Raw genomic sequence first — 18,495 nt, 5'->3', positions numbered from 1 at the left:
TACCTCTGTCTGTTAGCCCTGGGAACCAAAGGGTGTGTCTGTACCTCTGTCTGTTAGCCCTGGGAATCCAAGGGTGTGTCTGTACCTCTGTCTGTTAGCCCTGGGAATCCAAGGGTGTGTCTGTACCTCTGTCTGTTAGCCCTGGGAACCCAGGGGTGTGTCTGTACCTCTGTCTGTTAGCCCTGGGAATCCAAGGGTGTGTCTGTACCTCTGTCTGTTAGCCCTGGGAACCAAAGGGTGTGTCTGTACCTCTGTCTGTTAGCCCTGGGAACCCAAGGGTGTGTCTGTACCTCTGTCTGTTAGCCCTGGGAACCCAGGGGTGTGTCTGTACCTCTGTCTGTTAGCCCTGGGAACCCAGGGGTGTGTCTGTACCTCTGTCTGTTAGCCCTGGGAACCCAGGGGTGTGTCTGTACCTCTGTCTGTTAGCCCTGGGAACCCAAGGGTGTGTCTGTACCTCTGTCTGTTAGCCCTGGGAACCCAAGGGTGTGTCTGTACCTCTGTCTGTTAGCCCTGGGAACCAAAGGGTGTGTCTGTACCTCTGTCTGTTAGCCCTGGGAACCAAAGGGTGTGTCTGTACCTCTGTCTGTTAGCCCTGGGAACCCAAGGGTGTGTCTGTACCTCTGTCTGTTAGCCCTGGGAACCCAAGGGTGTGTCTGTACCTCTGTCTGTTAGCCCTGGGAACCCAGGGGTGTGTCTGTACCTCTGTCTGTTAGCCCTGGGAACCCAAGGGTGTGTCTGTACCTCTGTCTGTTAGCCCTGGGAACCCAAGGGTGTGTCTGTACCTCTGTCTGTTAGCCCTGGGAACCCAAGGGTGTGTCTGTACCTCTGTCTGTTAGCCCTGGGAACCCAAGGGTGTGTCTGTACCTCTGTCTGTTAGCCCTGGGAACCCAGGGGTGTGTCTGTACCTCTGTCTGTTAGCCCTGGGAACCCAGGGGTGTGTCTGTACCTCTGTCTGTTAGCCCTGGGAACCCAGGGGTGTGTCTGTACCTCTGTCTGTTAGCCCTGGGAACCCAAGGGTGTGTCTGTACCTCTGTCTGTTAGCCCTGGGAACCCAGGGGTGTGTCTGTACCTCTGTCTGTTAGCCCTGCATTCAGTCACAATGTGGTTGAGTGACACTGGCGGTGCTGGCTGGCTCCAGGGAGAGACTGAGGAAGACGAGGAGCTGGCTGGCTCCAGAGGAGACTGAGGAAGATGTGCTGCTAGCTGGCTCCAGAGGAGACTGAGGAAGATGTGCTGCTGGCTGGCTCCAGGGAGAGACTGAGGAAGACGAGGAGCTGGCTGGCTCCAGAGGAGACTGAGGAAGATGTGCTGCTAGCTGGCTCCAGGGAGAGACTGAGGAAGATGTGCTGCTGGCTGGCTCCAGGGAGAGACTGAGGAAGATGTGCTGCTGGCTGGCTCCAGGGAGAGACTGAGGAAGATGTGTTGCTCGCTGGCTCCAGGGAGAGACTGAGGAAGATGTGCTGCTGGCTGGCTCCAGGGAGAGACTGAGGAAGATGTGTTGCTCGCTGGCTCCAGGGAGAGACTGAGGAAGATGTGCTGCTCGCTGGCTCCAGGGAGAGACTGGGGAAGATGTGCTGCTAGCTGGCTCCAGGGAGAGACTGGGGAAGATGTGCTGCTAGCTGGCTCCAGGGAGAGACTGAGGAAGATGTGCTGCTAGCTGGCTCCAGGGAGAGACTGAGGAAGATGTGCTGCTAGCTGGCTCCAGGGAGAGACTGAGGGTCACTGTGGTGCTGCTAGCTGGCTCCAGGGAGAGACTGAGGGTCACTGTGGTGCTGCTAGCTGGCTACAGGGAGAGGGTCACTGTGGTGCTGCTAGCTGGCTCCAGGGAGAGACTGAGGAAGATGTGCTGCTAGCTGGCTCCAGGGAGAGACTGAGGAAGATGTGCTGCTAGCTGGCTCCAGGGAGAGACTGAGGGTCACTGTGGTGCTGCTAGCTGGCTCCAGGGAGAGACTGAGGGTCACTGTGGTGCCGCTAGCTGGCTCCAGGGAGAGACTGAGGGTCACTGTGGTGCTGCTAGCTGCTAGCTGGCTCCAGTGAGAGACTGAGGGTCACTGTGGTGCTGCTAGCTTGCTCCAGTGAGAGACTGAGGGTCACTGTGGTGCTGCTAGCTGGCTCCAGGGAGAGACTGAGGGTCACTGTGGTGCTGCTAGCTGGCTCCAGGGAGAGACTGAGGGTCACTGTGGTGCTGCTAGCTGGCTCCAGTGAGAGACTGAGGGTCACTGTGGTGCTGCTAGCTGGCTCCAGGGAGAGACTGAGGGTCACTGTGGTGCTGCTTGCTGGCTCCAGGGAGAGACTGAGGGTCTCCACATCAACACGCTGGTCCTATTCCCTTCGTGGTGTTCTGTTATATAAATCAAATAAAATACTGCTTTGGACCAGAGCCCATTGCACTTTATATGGGATAGGGTGGCATTTGGCATACACACACTGTCTAACTATGAGGTAACTAGCTACATGAAGTGTACCTTTCAATAACCAAGGACGTTTATATTTACAATGAGCTCTAAGTCCTTGGTTGAAGCTAAACTTCACAGCCATCGTGTGTAGCCGAATGGACTGTCTGTTTGGTTCTCAACTTTCTGTTTTCGGTGGAGTCTGCTTCTCCGAGTCAGGGTGTGAAAGTAAGGTAATTGCTTATTGTTCTCAGTTGGACTTTTCCTGATTTTTGTTTGTGGTTCCTCTCATACTGCAGGGACTGTGTCTGTGGTTCCTCTCATACTGCAGGGATCTGTGTCTGTGGTTCCTCTCATACTGCAGGGATCTGTGTCTGTGGTTCCTCTCATACTGCAGGGATCTGTGTCTGTGGTTCCTCTCATACTGCAGGGGTCTGTGTCTGTGGTTCCCCTCATACTGCAGGGATCTGTGTCTGTGGTTCCTCTCATACTGCAGGGGACTGTGTCTGTGGTTCCCCTCATACTGCAGGGATCTGTGTCTGTGGTTCCTCTCATACTGCAGGGATCTGTGTCTGTGGTTCCTCTCATACTGCAGGGGACTGTGTCTGTGGTTCCTCTCATACTGCAGGGGACTGTGTCTGTGTCTGTGGTTCCTCTCATACTGCAGGGATCTGTGTCTGTGGTTCCTCTCATACTGCAGGGATCTGTGTCTGTGGTTCCTCTCATACTGCAGGGATCTGTGTCTGTGGTTCCTCTCATACTGCAGGGATCTGTGTCTGTGGTTCCTCTCATACTGCAGGGATCTGTGTCTGTGGTTCCTCTCATACTGCAGGGGACTGTGTCTGTGGTTCCTCTCATACTGCAGGGGACTGTGTCTGTGGTTCCTCTCATACTGCAGAGGACTGGATATTCTTCTGTGTCCAAAACGGCCTCCTATTCCCTATATAGTGCAATTCTAATTTTTCTATTGTGTTATTGACTGTACATTTGTTTATGTACCTCTGTGTTGTTGTTTGTGTCGAACTGCTTTGCCTCATCTTGGCAGGTCGCAGATGTAAATGAGAACTTGTTCTCAACTGGTTCTCTCACCTGGTTAAGGGGACTGTTCTCAACTGGCCTCCTGGTTAAATAAAGGTGTTCAGACTGGACTGGTTAAATAAAGGTGTTCTCAACTGGCCTCCTGGTTAAATAAGGTGTTCTCAACTAACTTTTCTATTGTGTTATAGCTACCTGGTTAAATAAAGGTGTTCTCAACTAGCCTACCTGGTTAAATAAAGGTGTTTGTTAAATAAAGTGTTCTCAACTGCCTACCTGGTTAAATAAAGGTGTTCTCAACTAGCCTACCTGGTTAAATAAAGTGTTCTCAACTGGCCTACCTGGTTAATTAAAGGTGTTCTCAACTGGCCTACCTGGTTAAATAAAGGTGTTCTCAACTGGCCTACCTGGTTAAATAAAGGTGTTCTCAACTGGCCTACCTGGTTAAATAAAGGTGTTCTCAACTGGCCACCTGGTTAAATAAAGGTGTTCTCAACTGGCCTACCTGGTTAAATAAAGGTGTTCTCAACTGGCCTACCTGGTTAAATAAAGGTGTTCTCAACTGGCCTACCTGGTTAAATAAAGGTGTTCTCAACTGGCCTACCTGGTTAAATAAAGGTGTTCTCAACTGGCCTACCTGGTTAAATAAAGGTGTTCTCAACTGGCCTACCTGGTTAAATAAAGGTGTTCTCAACTGGCCTACCTGGTTAAATAAAGGTGTTCTCAACTGGCCTACCTGGTTAAATAAAGGTGTTCTCAACTGGCCTACCTGGTTAATTAAAGGTGTTCTCAACTGGCCTACCTGGTTAAATAAAGGTGTTCTCAACTGGCCTACCTGGTTAATTAAAGGTGTTCTCAACTGGCCACCTGGTTAAATAAAGGTGTTCTCAACTGGCCTACCTGGTTAATTAAAGGTGTTCTCAACTGGCCTACCTGGTTAAATAAAGGTGTTCTCAACTGGCCTACCTGGTTAAATAAAGGTGTTCTCAACTGGCCTACCTGGTTAAATAAAGGTGTTCTCAACTGGCCTACCTGGTTAAATAAAGGTGTTCTCAACTGGCCTACCTGGTTAAATAAAGGTGTTCTCAACTGGCCTACCTGGTTAAATAAAGGTGTTCTCAACTGGCCTACCTGGTTAAATAAAGGTGTTCTCAACTGGCCTACCTGGTTAAATAAAGGTGTTCTCAACTGGCCTACCTGGTTAAATAAAGGTGTTCTCAACTGGCCTACCTGGTTAAATAAAGGTGTTCTCAACTGGCCTACCTGGTTAAATAAAGGTGTTCTCAACTGGCCTACCTGGTTAAATAAAGGTGTTCTCAACTGGCCTACCTGGTTAAATAAAGGTGTTCTCAACTAGCCTACCTGGTTAAATAAAGGTGTTCTCAACTGGCCTACCTGGTTAATTAAAGGTGTTCTCAACTGGCCACCTGGTTAAATAAAGGTGTTCTCAACTAGCCTACCTGGTTAAATAAAGGTGTTCTCAACTGGCCTACCTGGTTAAATAAAGGTGTTCTCAACTAGCCTACCTGGTTAAATAAAGGTGTTCTCAACTGGCCTACCTGGTTAAATAAAGGTGTTCTCAACTGGCCTACCTGGTTAAATAAAGGTGTTCTCAACTGGCCACCTGGTTAATTAAAGGTGAAATAAAAAATACAATTTAAAAAACTATTTCATAATAACACCACACAGTCTCATAATAACACCACAGTCTCATAATAACACCACAGTCTCATAATAACACCACAGTCTCATAATAACACCACAGTCTCATAATAACACCACACAGTCTCATAATAACACCACAGTCTCATAATAACACCACAGTCTCATAATAACACCACAGTCTCATAATAACACCACAGTCTCATAATAACACCACAGTCTCATAATAACACCACAGTCTCATAATAACACCACAGTCTCATAATAACACCACAGTCTCATAATAACACCACAGTCTCATAATAACACCACAGTCTCAGTCTCATAATAACACCATACAGTCTCATAATAACACCACAGTCTCATAATAACACCACAGTCTCATAATAACACCATACAGTCTCATAATAACACCACAGTCTCATAATAACACCATACAGTCTCATAATAACACCACAGTCTCATAATAACACCACACAGTCTCATAATAACACCACACAGTCTCATAATAACACCACAGTCTCATAATAACACCACAGTCTCATAATAACACCATACAGTCTCATAATAACACCACAGTCTCATAATAACACCACAGTCTCATAATAACACCATACAGTCTCATAATAACACCACACAGTCTCATAATAACACCACACAGTCTCATAATAACACCATACAGTCTCATAATAACACCACACAGTCTCATAATAACACACCACAGTCTCATAATAACACCACAGTCTCATAATAACACCACAGTCTCATAATAACACCACAGTCTCATAATAACACCACACAGTCTCATAATAACACCACAGTCTCATAATAACACCACAGTCTCATAATAACACCACACAGTCTCATAATAACACCACAGTCTCATAATAACACCACAGTCTCATAATAACACCATACAGTCTCATAATAACACCACAGTCTCATAATAACACACAACAGTCTCATAATAACACCACACATTCTCATAATAACACCACAGTCTCATAATAACACCATACAGTCTCATAATAACACACAACAGTCTCATAATAACACCACACATTCTCATAATAACACCACAGTCTCATAATAACACCACAGTCTCATAATAACACCACAGTCTCATAATAACACCACACAGTCTCATAATAACACCACAGTCTCATAATAACACCACAGTCTCATAATAACACCACAGTCTCATAATAACACCACAGTCTCATAATAACACCACAGTCTCATAATAACACCATACAGTCTCATAATAACACCACAGTCTCATAATAACACCACAGTCTCATAATAACACCATACAGTCTCATAATAACACCACAGTCTCATAATAACACCATACAGTCTCATAATAACACCACAGTCTCATAATAACACCACACAGTCTCATAATAACACCACACAGTCTCATAATAACACCACAGTCTCATAATAACACCACAGTCTCATAATAACACCACCAGTCTCATAATAACACCACAGTCTCATAATAACACCACAGTCTCATAATAACACCATACAGTCTCATAATAACACCACACAGTCTCATAATAACACCACACAGTCTCATAATAACACCACAGTCTCATAATAACACCACACAGTCTCATAATAACACACACAGTCTCATAATAACACCACAGTCTCATAATAACACCACAGTCTCATAATAACACCACAGTCTCATAATAACACCACAGTCTCATAATAACACCACAGTCTCATAATAACACCACAGTCTCATAATAACACCACACAGTCTCATAATAACACCACAGTCTCATAATAACACCACAGTCTCATAATAACACCATACAGTCTCATAATAACACCACAGTCTCATAATAACACCAACAGTCTCATAATAACACCACACATTCTCATAATAACACCACAGTCTCATAATAACACCATACAGTCTCATCTCATAATAACACCACACAGTCTCATAATAACACCACAGTCTCATAATAACACCACAGTCTCATAATAACACCACACAGTCTCATAATAACACCACACAGTCTCATAATAACACCACAGTCTCATAATAACACCACAGTCTCATAATAACACCATACAGTCTCATAATAACACACAACAGTCTCATAATAACACCACACAGTCTCATAATAACACCACAGTCTCATAATAACGCCACAGTCTCATAATAACACCACGCAGTCTCATAATAACACCACAGTCTCATAATAACACCAGTCTCATAATAACACCACAGTCTCATAATAACACCACAGTCTCATAATAACACCACAGTCTCATAATAACACCACAGTCTCATAATAACACCACAGTCTCATAATAACACCATACAGTCTCATAATAACACCATACAGTCTCATAATAACACACAACACTCATAATAACAGTCTCATAATAACGCCACAGTCTCATAATAACAGTCTCATAATAACACCACAGTCTCATAATAACACCAGTCTCATAATAACACCACAGTCTCATAATAACACCAGTCTCATAATAACACCACAGTCTCATAATAACACCACAGTCTCATAATAACACCACAGTCTCATAATAACACCACAGTCTCATAATAAGTCAGTCTCATAATAACCACAGTCTCATAATACCACAGTCCCACAGTCTCATAATAACACCACACAGTCTCATAATAACACCACAGTCTCATAATAACACCATACAGTCTCATAATAACACACAGTCTCACACCACAGTCTCATAATAACACCACAGTCTCATAATAACACCAATCTCATAATAACACCACAGTCTCATAATAACACCACACAGTCTCATAATAACAAATAACACACACACAGTCTCATAATAACACCAGTCTCATAATAACACCACAGTCTCATAATAACACCACAGTCTCATAATAACACCACACAGTCTCATAATAACACCACAGTCTCATAATAACACCACAGTCTCATAATAACACCACAGTCTCATAATAACACCACAGTCTCATAATAACACCACAGTCTCATAATAACACCACAGTCTCATAATAACACCACAGTCTCATAATAACACCACAGTCTCATAATAACACCATACAGTCTCATAATAACACCACAGTCTCATAATAACACCACAGTCTCATAATAACACCACAGTCTCATAATAACACCATACAGTCTCATAATAACACCACAGTCTCATAATAACACCATACAGTCTCATAATAACACCACAGTCTCATAATAACACCACAGTCTCATAATAACACCACACAGTCTCATAATAACACCACAGTCTCATAATAACACCACAGTCTCATAATAACACACCACAGTCTCATAATAACAATTATTATAAATAATTTCAAATTCCTTATGTTAAGCAAATGGCCACATTTTCTAGTTTTTAATTTATTTACTGATAGCCGGTGTTACGCTCCAACTCAGACATAATTTACAAACGAAGCATGTGTTTAGTGAATCCGCCAGATCAGAGGCATTATAGGGATGGCCAGGATGTTCTCTTGATAAGTGTGTGAATTGGACCATTTTCCTGTCCTGCTAAGCATTCAAAATGTAACAGGTACATTTGGTTGTCAGGGAAAATGTAAGGAGTAAAAAGCACATCATTTTCTTCAGGAATGTAGTGAAGTAAAAGTAGTCCACAATATAAATAGTAAAGTACAGAAACCCCCCAAAAACTACTGAAGTAGTACTTTACACCACTGCCTGCATGTCTGTGTGTGTCTGTGTGTTAGTCTGTGAGCAAGCCTGCATGTCTGTGTGTGTCTGTGTGTTAGTCTGTGAGCAAGCCTGCATGTCTGTGTGTGTGTGTGTTAGTCTGTGAGCAAGCCTGCATGTCTGTGTGTTAGTCTGTGAGCAAGCCTGCATGTCTGTGTGCCTGTGTGTTAGTCTGTGAGCAAGCCTGCATGTCTGTGTGTGTGTGTGTTAGTCTGTGAGCAAGCCTGCATGTCTGTGTGTTAGTCTGTGAGCAAGCCTGCATGTCTATGTGTTAGTCTTAAAGCTGAGCAAGCCTGGTCAAAGGTATGTCTGTGTGTTAATCTGTGACAAGCCTGCATGTCTACAGTGTTCAGGGTCAGAGCAAGCCTGCATGTCTGTGTGTGAGCAAGCCTGCAGGCTCAGTCTCATGTGGCAGTCTCAGTTTGACCAGAGCAAGCCTGCATGTCTGTGTGTTAGTCTGTGAGCAAGCCTGCATGTCTGTGTGTGTGTGTTAGTCTGTGAGCAAGCCTGCATGCCTGTGTGTTAGTTTGTGAGCAAGCCTGCATGTCTATGTGTTAGTCTGTGAGCAAGCCTGCATGCCTGTGTGTTAGTTTGTGAGCAAGCCTGCATGTCTGTGAGCAAGCCTGCATGTCTATGTGTTAGTCTGTGAGCAAGCCTGCATGTCTGTGTGTTAGTCTGTGAGCAAGCCTGCATGTCTGTGTGTTAGAGAAAGGACAAAGACAGGGTGAAACAGATCAGGGTGTGACAGCCTGTCCATTTCCAGATGTCTTGTATCTATGTGGGTAAAACAAAGCGTGAATTAAAAGTACGAATCTCGGAGCGTTGTAGCACCATTAGGTGGAAAAACTCGACGTATCCAGTTGCGGCCCGCTTTTTGGAATTGAACCGCTGGATTTTCGTCCCTACGTTATATCAGCATCGAACACATCACCCTCCCTAGGAGAGGGGGTGACCTCGACAATATTTGGTCAAATGAGAGGCTGCCTGGATCTTTAATTAAAGACTCTTGCTCCCTTCAGTCTCAACGTAGACTTTGATCTGAAGCCATTCTTGTGATTATTATGATTTTGCTATAGTAAATGTTTGTAGGCTTATGTACCTAAGTTGTATCTAAGATCGTATGCTATCTATTCATGTTTATGGTATGTTATTTTTATATCTGAGAATGAACCAATGATATCTGGCCACACACGGACATGATTACAGACACCTGTGTGTGTCCTTTGACACAATATAAACTAGTGACCCCGCAGTGTTTGTTATTATACCCTGATGAAGACAGCTTGTCTGTCCAAACGTTGGTTTTTAGGTTATTCAATTATTGCATCTGAGATCCTAGAGTGTTCGACTCTCCTTTAATAATGTTTCAACTGTATCTTCCTCTAACACAAGGCTGATAGCAAGCTTGAACTGTGTCCCAAATGGCACCCTATTCCCTATTCCCTATGTTGGGTTCTGGTCACACAGAACTGGGCCGGCACTTAACACACGTTTCCCTTCACACCCCAACCAGTCCCTGTAGAGGAGGGCTGGTGGAGAGGAGGAGGAGGAGGAGGAAGAGGAGAGAAGAGGAAGGATGAGAGGGAGAGAGGAGGAAGAGTGGAAGGAAAAGGTGGAGGAGAAGGAGGGGATGAGGGGAGGAGGAGAGAAGAGGAAGAGGAGAGAAGAGGAGGAGGTGAAGGAGGGGAGGAGAGGGGGATGAGGGGAGGAGGAGAGAAGAGGAAGAGGAGAGGAGAGAAGAGGAGGAGGTGAAGGAGGGGAGGAGAGGAGGGGAAGAGGTGAAGGAGGAGAAGGAAGGGAGGAGAGGAGGAGGAGAGGGGAGGTTAGGAGAAAATTAGCTTTCATTTGTGTTTTATTGGAAATGTTATTAGCTTGATGCCACTGATACCACATGTGATCTTCCATCAACAGTGATAAATAGGGATACTGATGAGATGCTTATTCCCAACAGCCTCGTGCGTGTGTGTGCGTGCGTGCAAGCATGTGTGTGTGTTTGTGTGTCCGGTGTGTGTGTGTGTGTGTTGAGTGGAAGTGATACCTCAGGTCCTCTGTTTACCGCCTGTCTGTAAGAGTAGGGGTGTGTGTGTGTGTGTGTGTGTGTGTGTGTGTGTGTGTGTGTCAGTTTGTGTTATTGGGTGGAAACAACATGTTCTCATGCATGGAAGATAGTGATGGAAGAAATATATAGCATCTCCGAGGGACTTAAAGATCTCTGAGGCTGAAATTGATATTGACAGATACTTTTGGCCAGAATCCAATTGTATATTGTTAACCATTAAAACAAGTTTACAATTCTGCTAAAAAGTTATTGTTTTCATATGATCCTGAAATAAATGGAGGGAATCAAGTATATAATAATAAACTCTCATTAACTAATTTAAATGCCAGAAGGTTCAAGTTGTAATCGGGAAATTAGGAGGAGACTGAGTCTGAGCATATTGCTTTCATTAACTCGTCTATTTATGTCTAAGGTTACATTTAAACATGGTGAATTGGTAAATAACTTGGATGTGAAGTGTTGAATTTCAAGAGAAGCAACAGTGACCTACCAGTTAAAGGAGGCAGTCTGACGGGGTGATAATATAGTGTTGGGATCACATCTTCACTCCAGGGAGGACATTTGTCATTCCTCTACGGTGACTGGAAGGCTTAGCCGAAGTTATTAACGAGAGTTGTGTGTGTGTGTGCGTGTGCGCGCGTGTGTGTGTGTGTGTACGTGTGTGTGTACGTGTGTGTGTGTGTGTGTGTGTGTGTGTGTGTGCGTGCGTGCGTGCCTGCGTGCGTCTGTGTGTATGTGTGTGTGTGTGTGTGTGTCCAATGTGCCCGACCCAGTAAAATGACTGTGGTGTCCATTCAGGTCTTGAATCCTTTTGTTTTTTAACAGGAAAAGAGAAAAACGCTTTTTTTCCCTCTCTCTCTCCTCTATTTCACCCATGCACATCCTCCTCGCGTGGTTCTGGTGACAGAGTCACGGTTTCCCGGTTCCACAGCAAGCGCACCTGAGTTTGTCCCATTCAACTCACAGACTTTTTTTACTTTCCTCCTTTTTCTCTCTCCCTGCACTCATCAACACCTCAAACACGCGACGTTTGTAGTAAAATAATCATCGGTTAAACCTTCGCAGGACTGGAGAACTGGAAATGAAGAGAGATTTGACGTGTTTCTGTCGGATTTGGGTTGGGATCGTTGCTGCTTCAGGTAAGTGGAGAAAGGCGTTTTGTTTGATTATCATAACGCTAACAGCGGCAACAAGTTGGGGGAGGGAGGTGTGTGGAATCGGATAGTATCTTTATCGTGTGTTGATCAGAGTTTTGTAACAGATGTTGAATAGAATAATAACTATTATTTTTTAACAATAGTTAAATAGTTTTTCCTGTTAGTTTCAGTTAGCAAAAAGTTCAAAAGAAATCTTCACCAACTCAACCGGCCGACTTGATTGTCATATTAATTGACATTACAGTCTGATATGACAGAAGTTTGATAAGTCAAAAAATCATCCTAAAATACAAATTGAGTTCTAAAGTAGATGTGATCATTTCCTAAATGCGCAGGGAAAATTAATTTTGAAATATAGCTCTAAAACTCTAAAACTACGGGTCCATCTAAATATGAGGCTGTCATACTTCAGCTATCGACCTAACTCAGGGTTTTTCTAATTCATAGTTTTTTTTTTAAACAATCGCTTTTAAAAGTACGATTGCTTACTTGTGAATGAATGGGAAAACAGCTTTGGCTCCGGACCAGGATGTGATGGTCTGTGGAGAAAGATACATTCATTAGATACAGGATGGTTTAGTGTCATTATAAAACGCACCGTCACTAGGGGGAGTCTTAGTGTGCGTCCAAATGAAACCCTATTACCTTTCATAGTGCACTGCTTCTGACCAGAACTCTATGGGCCCTGGTCAAATGGCCAAAAGTAGTGCACTATGTAGGGAATAGGGTTTAGTTTGGGAGGCAACCCTAGAGTACCAACATACCAGCCACAAGATAAATAGGGGGTTAGGGACTGAGGAACCCTCAGCCTGGTTAGGGACTGGGAACCCTCAGCCTGGTTAGGGACTGAGGAACCCTCAGCCTGGTTAGGGTCTGAGGAAACTCTCAGCCTGGTTAGGGTCTGAGGAACTCTCAGCCTGGTTAGGGACTGGGGAACCCTCAGCCTGGTTAGGGTCTGAGAACTCTCAGCCTGGTTAGGGTCTGAGAACCCTCAGCCTGGTTAGGGTCTGAGAACCCTCAGCCTGGTTAGGGTCTGAGGAACTCTCAGCCTGGTTAGGGACTGAGGAACCCTCAGCCTGCCTGGGAACTTAGGGGGACTGAGGAACCCTCAGGTCTGAGGAACTGGTTAGGGTCTGAGGAACTCTCAGCCTGGTTAGGGTCTGAGGAACTCTCAGCCTGGTTAGGGACTGAGGAACCCTCAGCCTGGTTAGGGACTGAGGAACCCTCAGCCTGGTTAGGGACTGAGGAACCCTCAGCCTGGTTAGGGACTGAGGAACTCTCAGCCTGGTTAGGGACTGAGGAACCCTCAGCCTGGTTACCAGTAGTAGGTTTCATTAAATGAACTGACTGGATGGATGGATGCATGTTTTCCAGTTTTACATATAAAATAAATATATAATATATAAAATATAAATATATATACCCGTATTTATATGTATTTACATTGTAAATGTGTCTGTAAGTCTGTCTCTGTTAACCTGTGTTAAATGCAGTATTGACTGGTGTTGAACAGCTGGTCATTTGGGCTCCCGAGTGGCCCAGCGGTCTAAAGCACTGCATCTCAGTGCAAGAGGCGTCACTACAGACTCTGGTTAGATTCCAGGCTGTATCACAACCGGCCGTGATTGGGAGTTCCCTTAGGGTGGCACGCAATTGGCCCAGCGTCGTCCGGTTTTGGCCGGTGTAGTCTGTTATTGTCATTAAGAATTTGTTCTTAACTGACTTGCCTAGTTAAATAAATATTACTTTTTTTTTTTAAGTAAATAAGGCCAGAGAGAATACCTGGTGTCTGCTGGTGAACATAAGGGTTGGAGTCATGAGCTTTGTTCTTGTTCATCATTGATTGATGTTGAATATGGTTTCTGTGTGTTTATGTTAGCCAGCAGGAGATGTGTCTGTAGCTCAACAAGCATGGTGACAGTTATTCATTATTGATTCATTATTGATTGGTGTTGAACAGCTGTTCATGAAGACCAGAGAGAATAGCTCAACAAGCAGTGTGACAGTTATTCATTAATGATTGGTGTTGAACAGATGTTCATGAAGACCAGAGAGAATAGCTCAACAAGCAGTGTGACATTATTCCTTGTTTGAATGTTCATTAGCTTCAACAAGCAGTGACTCATTAATATTGACTGTTCAGTTGATGGAATAGTTGGATCCTTGTTTAATTTCATCCGTGTTGATGGAGTTGGAGGTCCGTGTGTGTTAGTCCCTAGCACTGTTAGCTGGGTGATTCTCATGAAACCAGTTTTAAAATGTCTGTGGCAAATTGAGTAACAAATCCACGATGCATCTGAAAGAAAAACGTGTCATTTTATAAATACATTTGGAATTTTTCGCCAGAATTTTGTAACATTTTCACCGTAAATTCTCATTCCGAAATGCGTCCCGGTTAAATTCTCGAGTTATATGTAGTAGTCCATAGATGAGAACAAGTTATGTTAATTTATTTGCTAATATGCCTTCAGAATGAGGTTCTTATTCTCCAACACCCCCTTTTACCCCACATGGCCTTCTCATTACTGAAACGGCTAAAGAGAAATGTCTGATCTGATTTTATAATAATTTTATAATTTTATTTGAAATATTAGTATTTTTAGTGTTCAGGCATTTTCATTAGGGCAGCAATGTTAACATTTGTTTTGTTCATAACTTTTTGGACTTCGAAAAACTGTTACGGTAATGGGAATGTTTTTGAAAATATTGTTAAAAAGCATAATATCTGACCAGGAAACATAATAATAATTATGAAATAGATAAGTACAGATCTTAATTGTCAGTGACTCAAGACGACATTTCGTGATAAATGACACTTAACAATAGTTTTAGTGTGAAAGTTGTTTATTTTTCATGATTGATTGATGTTGAAAAGTCCGTATGGGAATGTTCCCGTAGCTCAACATGCAGGTCGTAGTGTAGTGTACTCTGCCTGAAAGTTATTCGTCACTGATTGGTGTTGAACCGCTGCTCATTTAAAGATGGAATCTGCAGTGGAGGGAAAACAGCGCGTGAGCATGGACGTGAGCACCGTCCAGCAGCGCAGTAAAACAACATGGCCGTGTATATTATGATGTCAGAGGGGGGGAATAAAAACAGTGTTTGTTGTTTTAACTTCTTTGTGGGGGGCTAACATACAGCTAGGGGCTAACATACAGCTAGGGGCTAACATACAGCTAGGGGCTAACATACAGCCAGGGGCTAACATACAGCCAGGGGCTTACATACAGCCAGGGGCTAACATACAGCTAGGGGCTAACATACAGCCAGGGGCTAACATACAGCTAGGGGCTAACATACAGCTAGGGGCTAACATACAGCCAGGGGCTAACATACAGCCAGGGGCTAACATACAGCTAGGGGCTAACATACAGCTAGGGGCTATCAAATAGAGGCCTGTGTGTCTATTAGTTAGCTCTGAGCTGAACATACATTGTAATATGGCTCTGGTAGTTGACCCAAATAGAGGCCTGTGTGTCTATTAGTTAGCCCTGAGCTGAACATACTGGATTCTGAGATGTTTTCTTTCTTTTGCTGTTGAACAGGTCAGTGTTAGCCTGAGTTATAGTCGAACCGGTCGGTAAGGATTGATTGAAGTTCGATTTGAAATTCAAATCTCCCTACCATCGTATCTCAGCCAACATTTTAGCATTTAGCAGACGCTCTTATCCATAGTGACTTACAGGAGCAATTAGGGTTACGTGCATCAACATCTTTTTTTTACCTTGTCAGCTCGGGGATTCAAAACAGCGACTTGTCGATTACTGGCCCAATGCTCTTAACCGCTAGCCTACCTGCCGACCGGCTAGGATACTTCCCGCCTCTCGTCATGAGCCGTATGGCCAGCCTACCTGCCGACCGGCTAGGATACTTCCCGCCTCTCGGTCATGAGCCGTATGGCCAGCCTACCTGCCGACCGGCTAGGATACTTCCCGCCTCTCGGTCATGAGCCGTATGGCCAGCCTACCTGCCGACCGGCTAGGATACTTCCCGCCTCTCGTCATGAGCCGTATGGCCAGCCTACCTGCCGACCGGCTAGGATACTTCCCGCCTCTCGGTCATATGAGCCGTATGGCCAGCCTACCTGCCGACCGGCTAGGATACTTCCCGCCTCTCGGTCATATGAGCCGTATGGCCAGCCTACCTGCCGACCGGCTAGGATACTTCCGCCTCTCGTCATGAGCCGTATGGCCAGCCTACCTGCCGACCGGCTGGATACTTCCCGCCTCTCGGTCATATGAGCCGTATGGCCAGCCTACCTGCCGACCGGCTAGGATACTTCCCGCCTCTCGGTCATATGAGCCGTATGGCCAGCCTACCTGCCGACCGGCTAGGATACTTCCCGCCTCTCGGTCATATGAGCCGTATGGCCAGCCTACCTGCCGACCGGCTAGGATACTTCCCGCCTCTCGTCATGAGAGGCCGTATGGCCAGCCTACCTGCCGACCGGCTAGGATACTTCCCGCCTCATGAGCCGTATGGCCAGCCTACCTGCCGACCGGCTAGGATACTTCCCGCCTCTCGTCATGAGCCGTATGGCCAGCCTACCTGCCGACCGGCTAGGATACTTCCCGCCTCTCGTCATGAGCCGTATGGCCAGCCTACCTGCCGACCGGCTGGGATACTTCCCGCCTCTCGTCATGAGCCGTATGGCCAGCCTACCTGCCGACCGGCTAGGATACTTCCCGCCTCTCGTCATGAGCCGTATGGCCAGCCTACCTGCCGACCGGCTAGGATACTTCCCTCCTCATGAGCCGTATGGCCAGCCTACCTGCCGACCGGCTAGGATACTTCCCGCCTCTCGTCATGAGCCGTATGGCCAGCCTACCTGCCGACCGGCTAGGATACTTCCCGCCTCTCGTCATGAGCCGTATGGCCAGCCTACCTGCCGACCGGCTAGGATACTTCCCGCCTCATGAGCCGTATGGCCAGCCTACCTGCCGACCGGCTAGGATACTTCCCGCCTCATGAGCCGTATGGCCAGCCTACCTGCCGACCGGCTAGGATACTTCCCGCCTCTCGTCATGAGCCGTATGGCCAGCCTACCTGCCGACCGGCTAGGATACTTCCCGCCTCATGAGCCGTATGGCCAGCCTACCTGCCGACCGGCTGGGATACTTCCCGCCTCATGAGCCGTATGGCCAGCCTACCTGCCGACCGGCTGGGATACTTCCGCCTCTCGTCATGAGCCGTATGGCCAGCCTACCTGCCGACCGGCTGGGATACTTCCCGCCTCTCGGTCATGAGCCGTATGGCCAGCCTACCTGCCGACCGGCTAGGATACTTCCCGCCTCTCGGTCATGAGCCGTATGGCCAGCCTACCTGCCGACCGGCTGGGATACTTCCCGCCTCTCGTCATGAGCCGTATGGCCAGCCTACCTGCCGACCGGCTAGGATACTTCCGCCTCTCGTCATGAGCCGTATGGCCAGCCTACCTGCCGACCGGCTAGGATACTTCCCGCCTCTCGTCATGAGCCGTATGGCCAGCCTACCTGCCGACCGGCTAGGATACTTCCCGCCTCTCGTCATGAGCCGTATGGCCAGCCTACCTGCCGACCGGCTAGGATACTTCCCGCCTCTCGTCATGAGCCGTATGGCCGGCCTACCTGCCGACCGGCTAGGATACTTCCCGCCTCATGAGCCGTATGGCCAGCCTACCTGCCGACCGGCTAGGATACTTCCCGCCTCTCGTCATGAGCCGTATGGCCAGCCTACCTGCCGACCGGCTAGGATACTTCCCGCCTCTCGTCATGAGCCGTATGGCCAGCCTACCTGCCGACCGGCTAGGATACTTCCCGCCTCATGAGCCGTATGGCCAGCCTACCTGCCGACCGGCTAGGATACTTCCCGCCTCATGAGCCGTATGGCCAGCCTACCTGCCGACCGGCTAGGATACTTCCCGCCTCTCGTCATGAGCCGTATGGCCAGCCTACCTGCCGACCGGCTAGTATACTTCCCGCCTCTCGTCATGAGCCGTATGGCCAGCCTACCTGCCGACCGGCTAGGATACTTCCCGCCTCATGAGCCGTATGGCCAGCCTACCTGCCGACCGGCTAGGATACTTCCCGCCTCATGAGCCGTATGGCCAGCCTACCTGCCGACCTGCTAGGATACTTCCCGCCTCTCGTCATGAGCCGTATGGCCAGCCTACCTGCCGACCGGCTAGGATACTTCCCGCCTCTCGGTCATGAGCCGTATGGCCAGCCTACCTGCCGACCGGCTAGGATACTTCCCGCCTCTCGGTCATGAGCCGTATGGCCAGCCTACCTGCCGACCGGCTAGGATACTTCCCGCCTCTCGTCATGAGCCGTATGGCCAGCCTACCTGCCGACCGGCTAGGATACTTCCCGCCTCTCGTCATGAGCCGTATGGCCAGCCTACCTGCCGACCGGCTAGGATACTTCCCGCCTCTCGTCATGAGCCGTATGGCCAGCCTACCTGCCGACCGGCTAGGATACTTC

At 46.8% G+C, this 18,495-nt stretch overlaps 1 protein-coding gene across 1 annotated transcript in view; it reads left to right on the top strand.

The window, feature by feature from the left end:
• The first annotated feature begins 11,558 nt into the window (after positions 1-11,558).
• The window catches only part of LOC135572088 (vascular endothelial growth factor receptor 3-like), a 153,175-nt gene continuing 146,238 nt past the window's right edge, over positions 11,559-18,495 (top strand). Inside the window, exon 1 of the mRNA XM_065019103.1 lies at positions 11,559-12,016. Coding sequence (XP_064875175.1) covers positions 11,959-12,016 — 58 coding nt within the window. The 5' untranslated portion in view covers positions 11,559-11,958. The remainder of the gene's footprint in view (positions 12,017-18,495) is intronic.

The sequence above is a fragment of the Oncorhynchus nerka genome, linkage group LG6, assembly GCF_034236695.1.
Source record: "Oncorhynchus nerka isolate Pitt River linkage group LG6, Oner_Uvic_2.0, whole genome shotgun sequence".
Classification (NCBI taxonomy): Eukaryota; Metazoa; Chordata; class Actinopteri; order Salmoniformes; family Salmonidae; genus Oncorhynchus; species Oncorhynchus nerka.
This window is presented reverse-complemented; position numbering and strand designations above follow the sequence as displayed.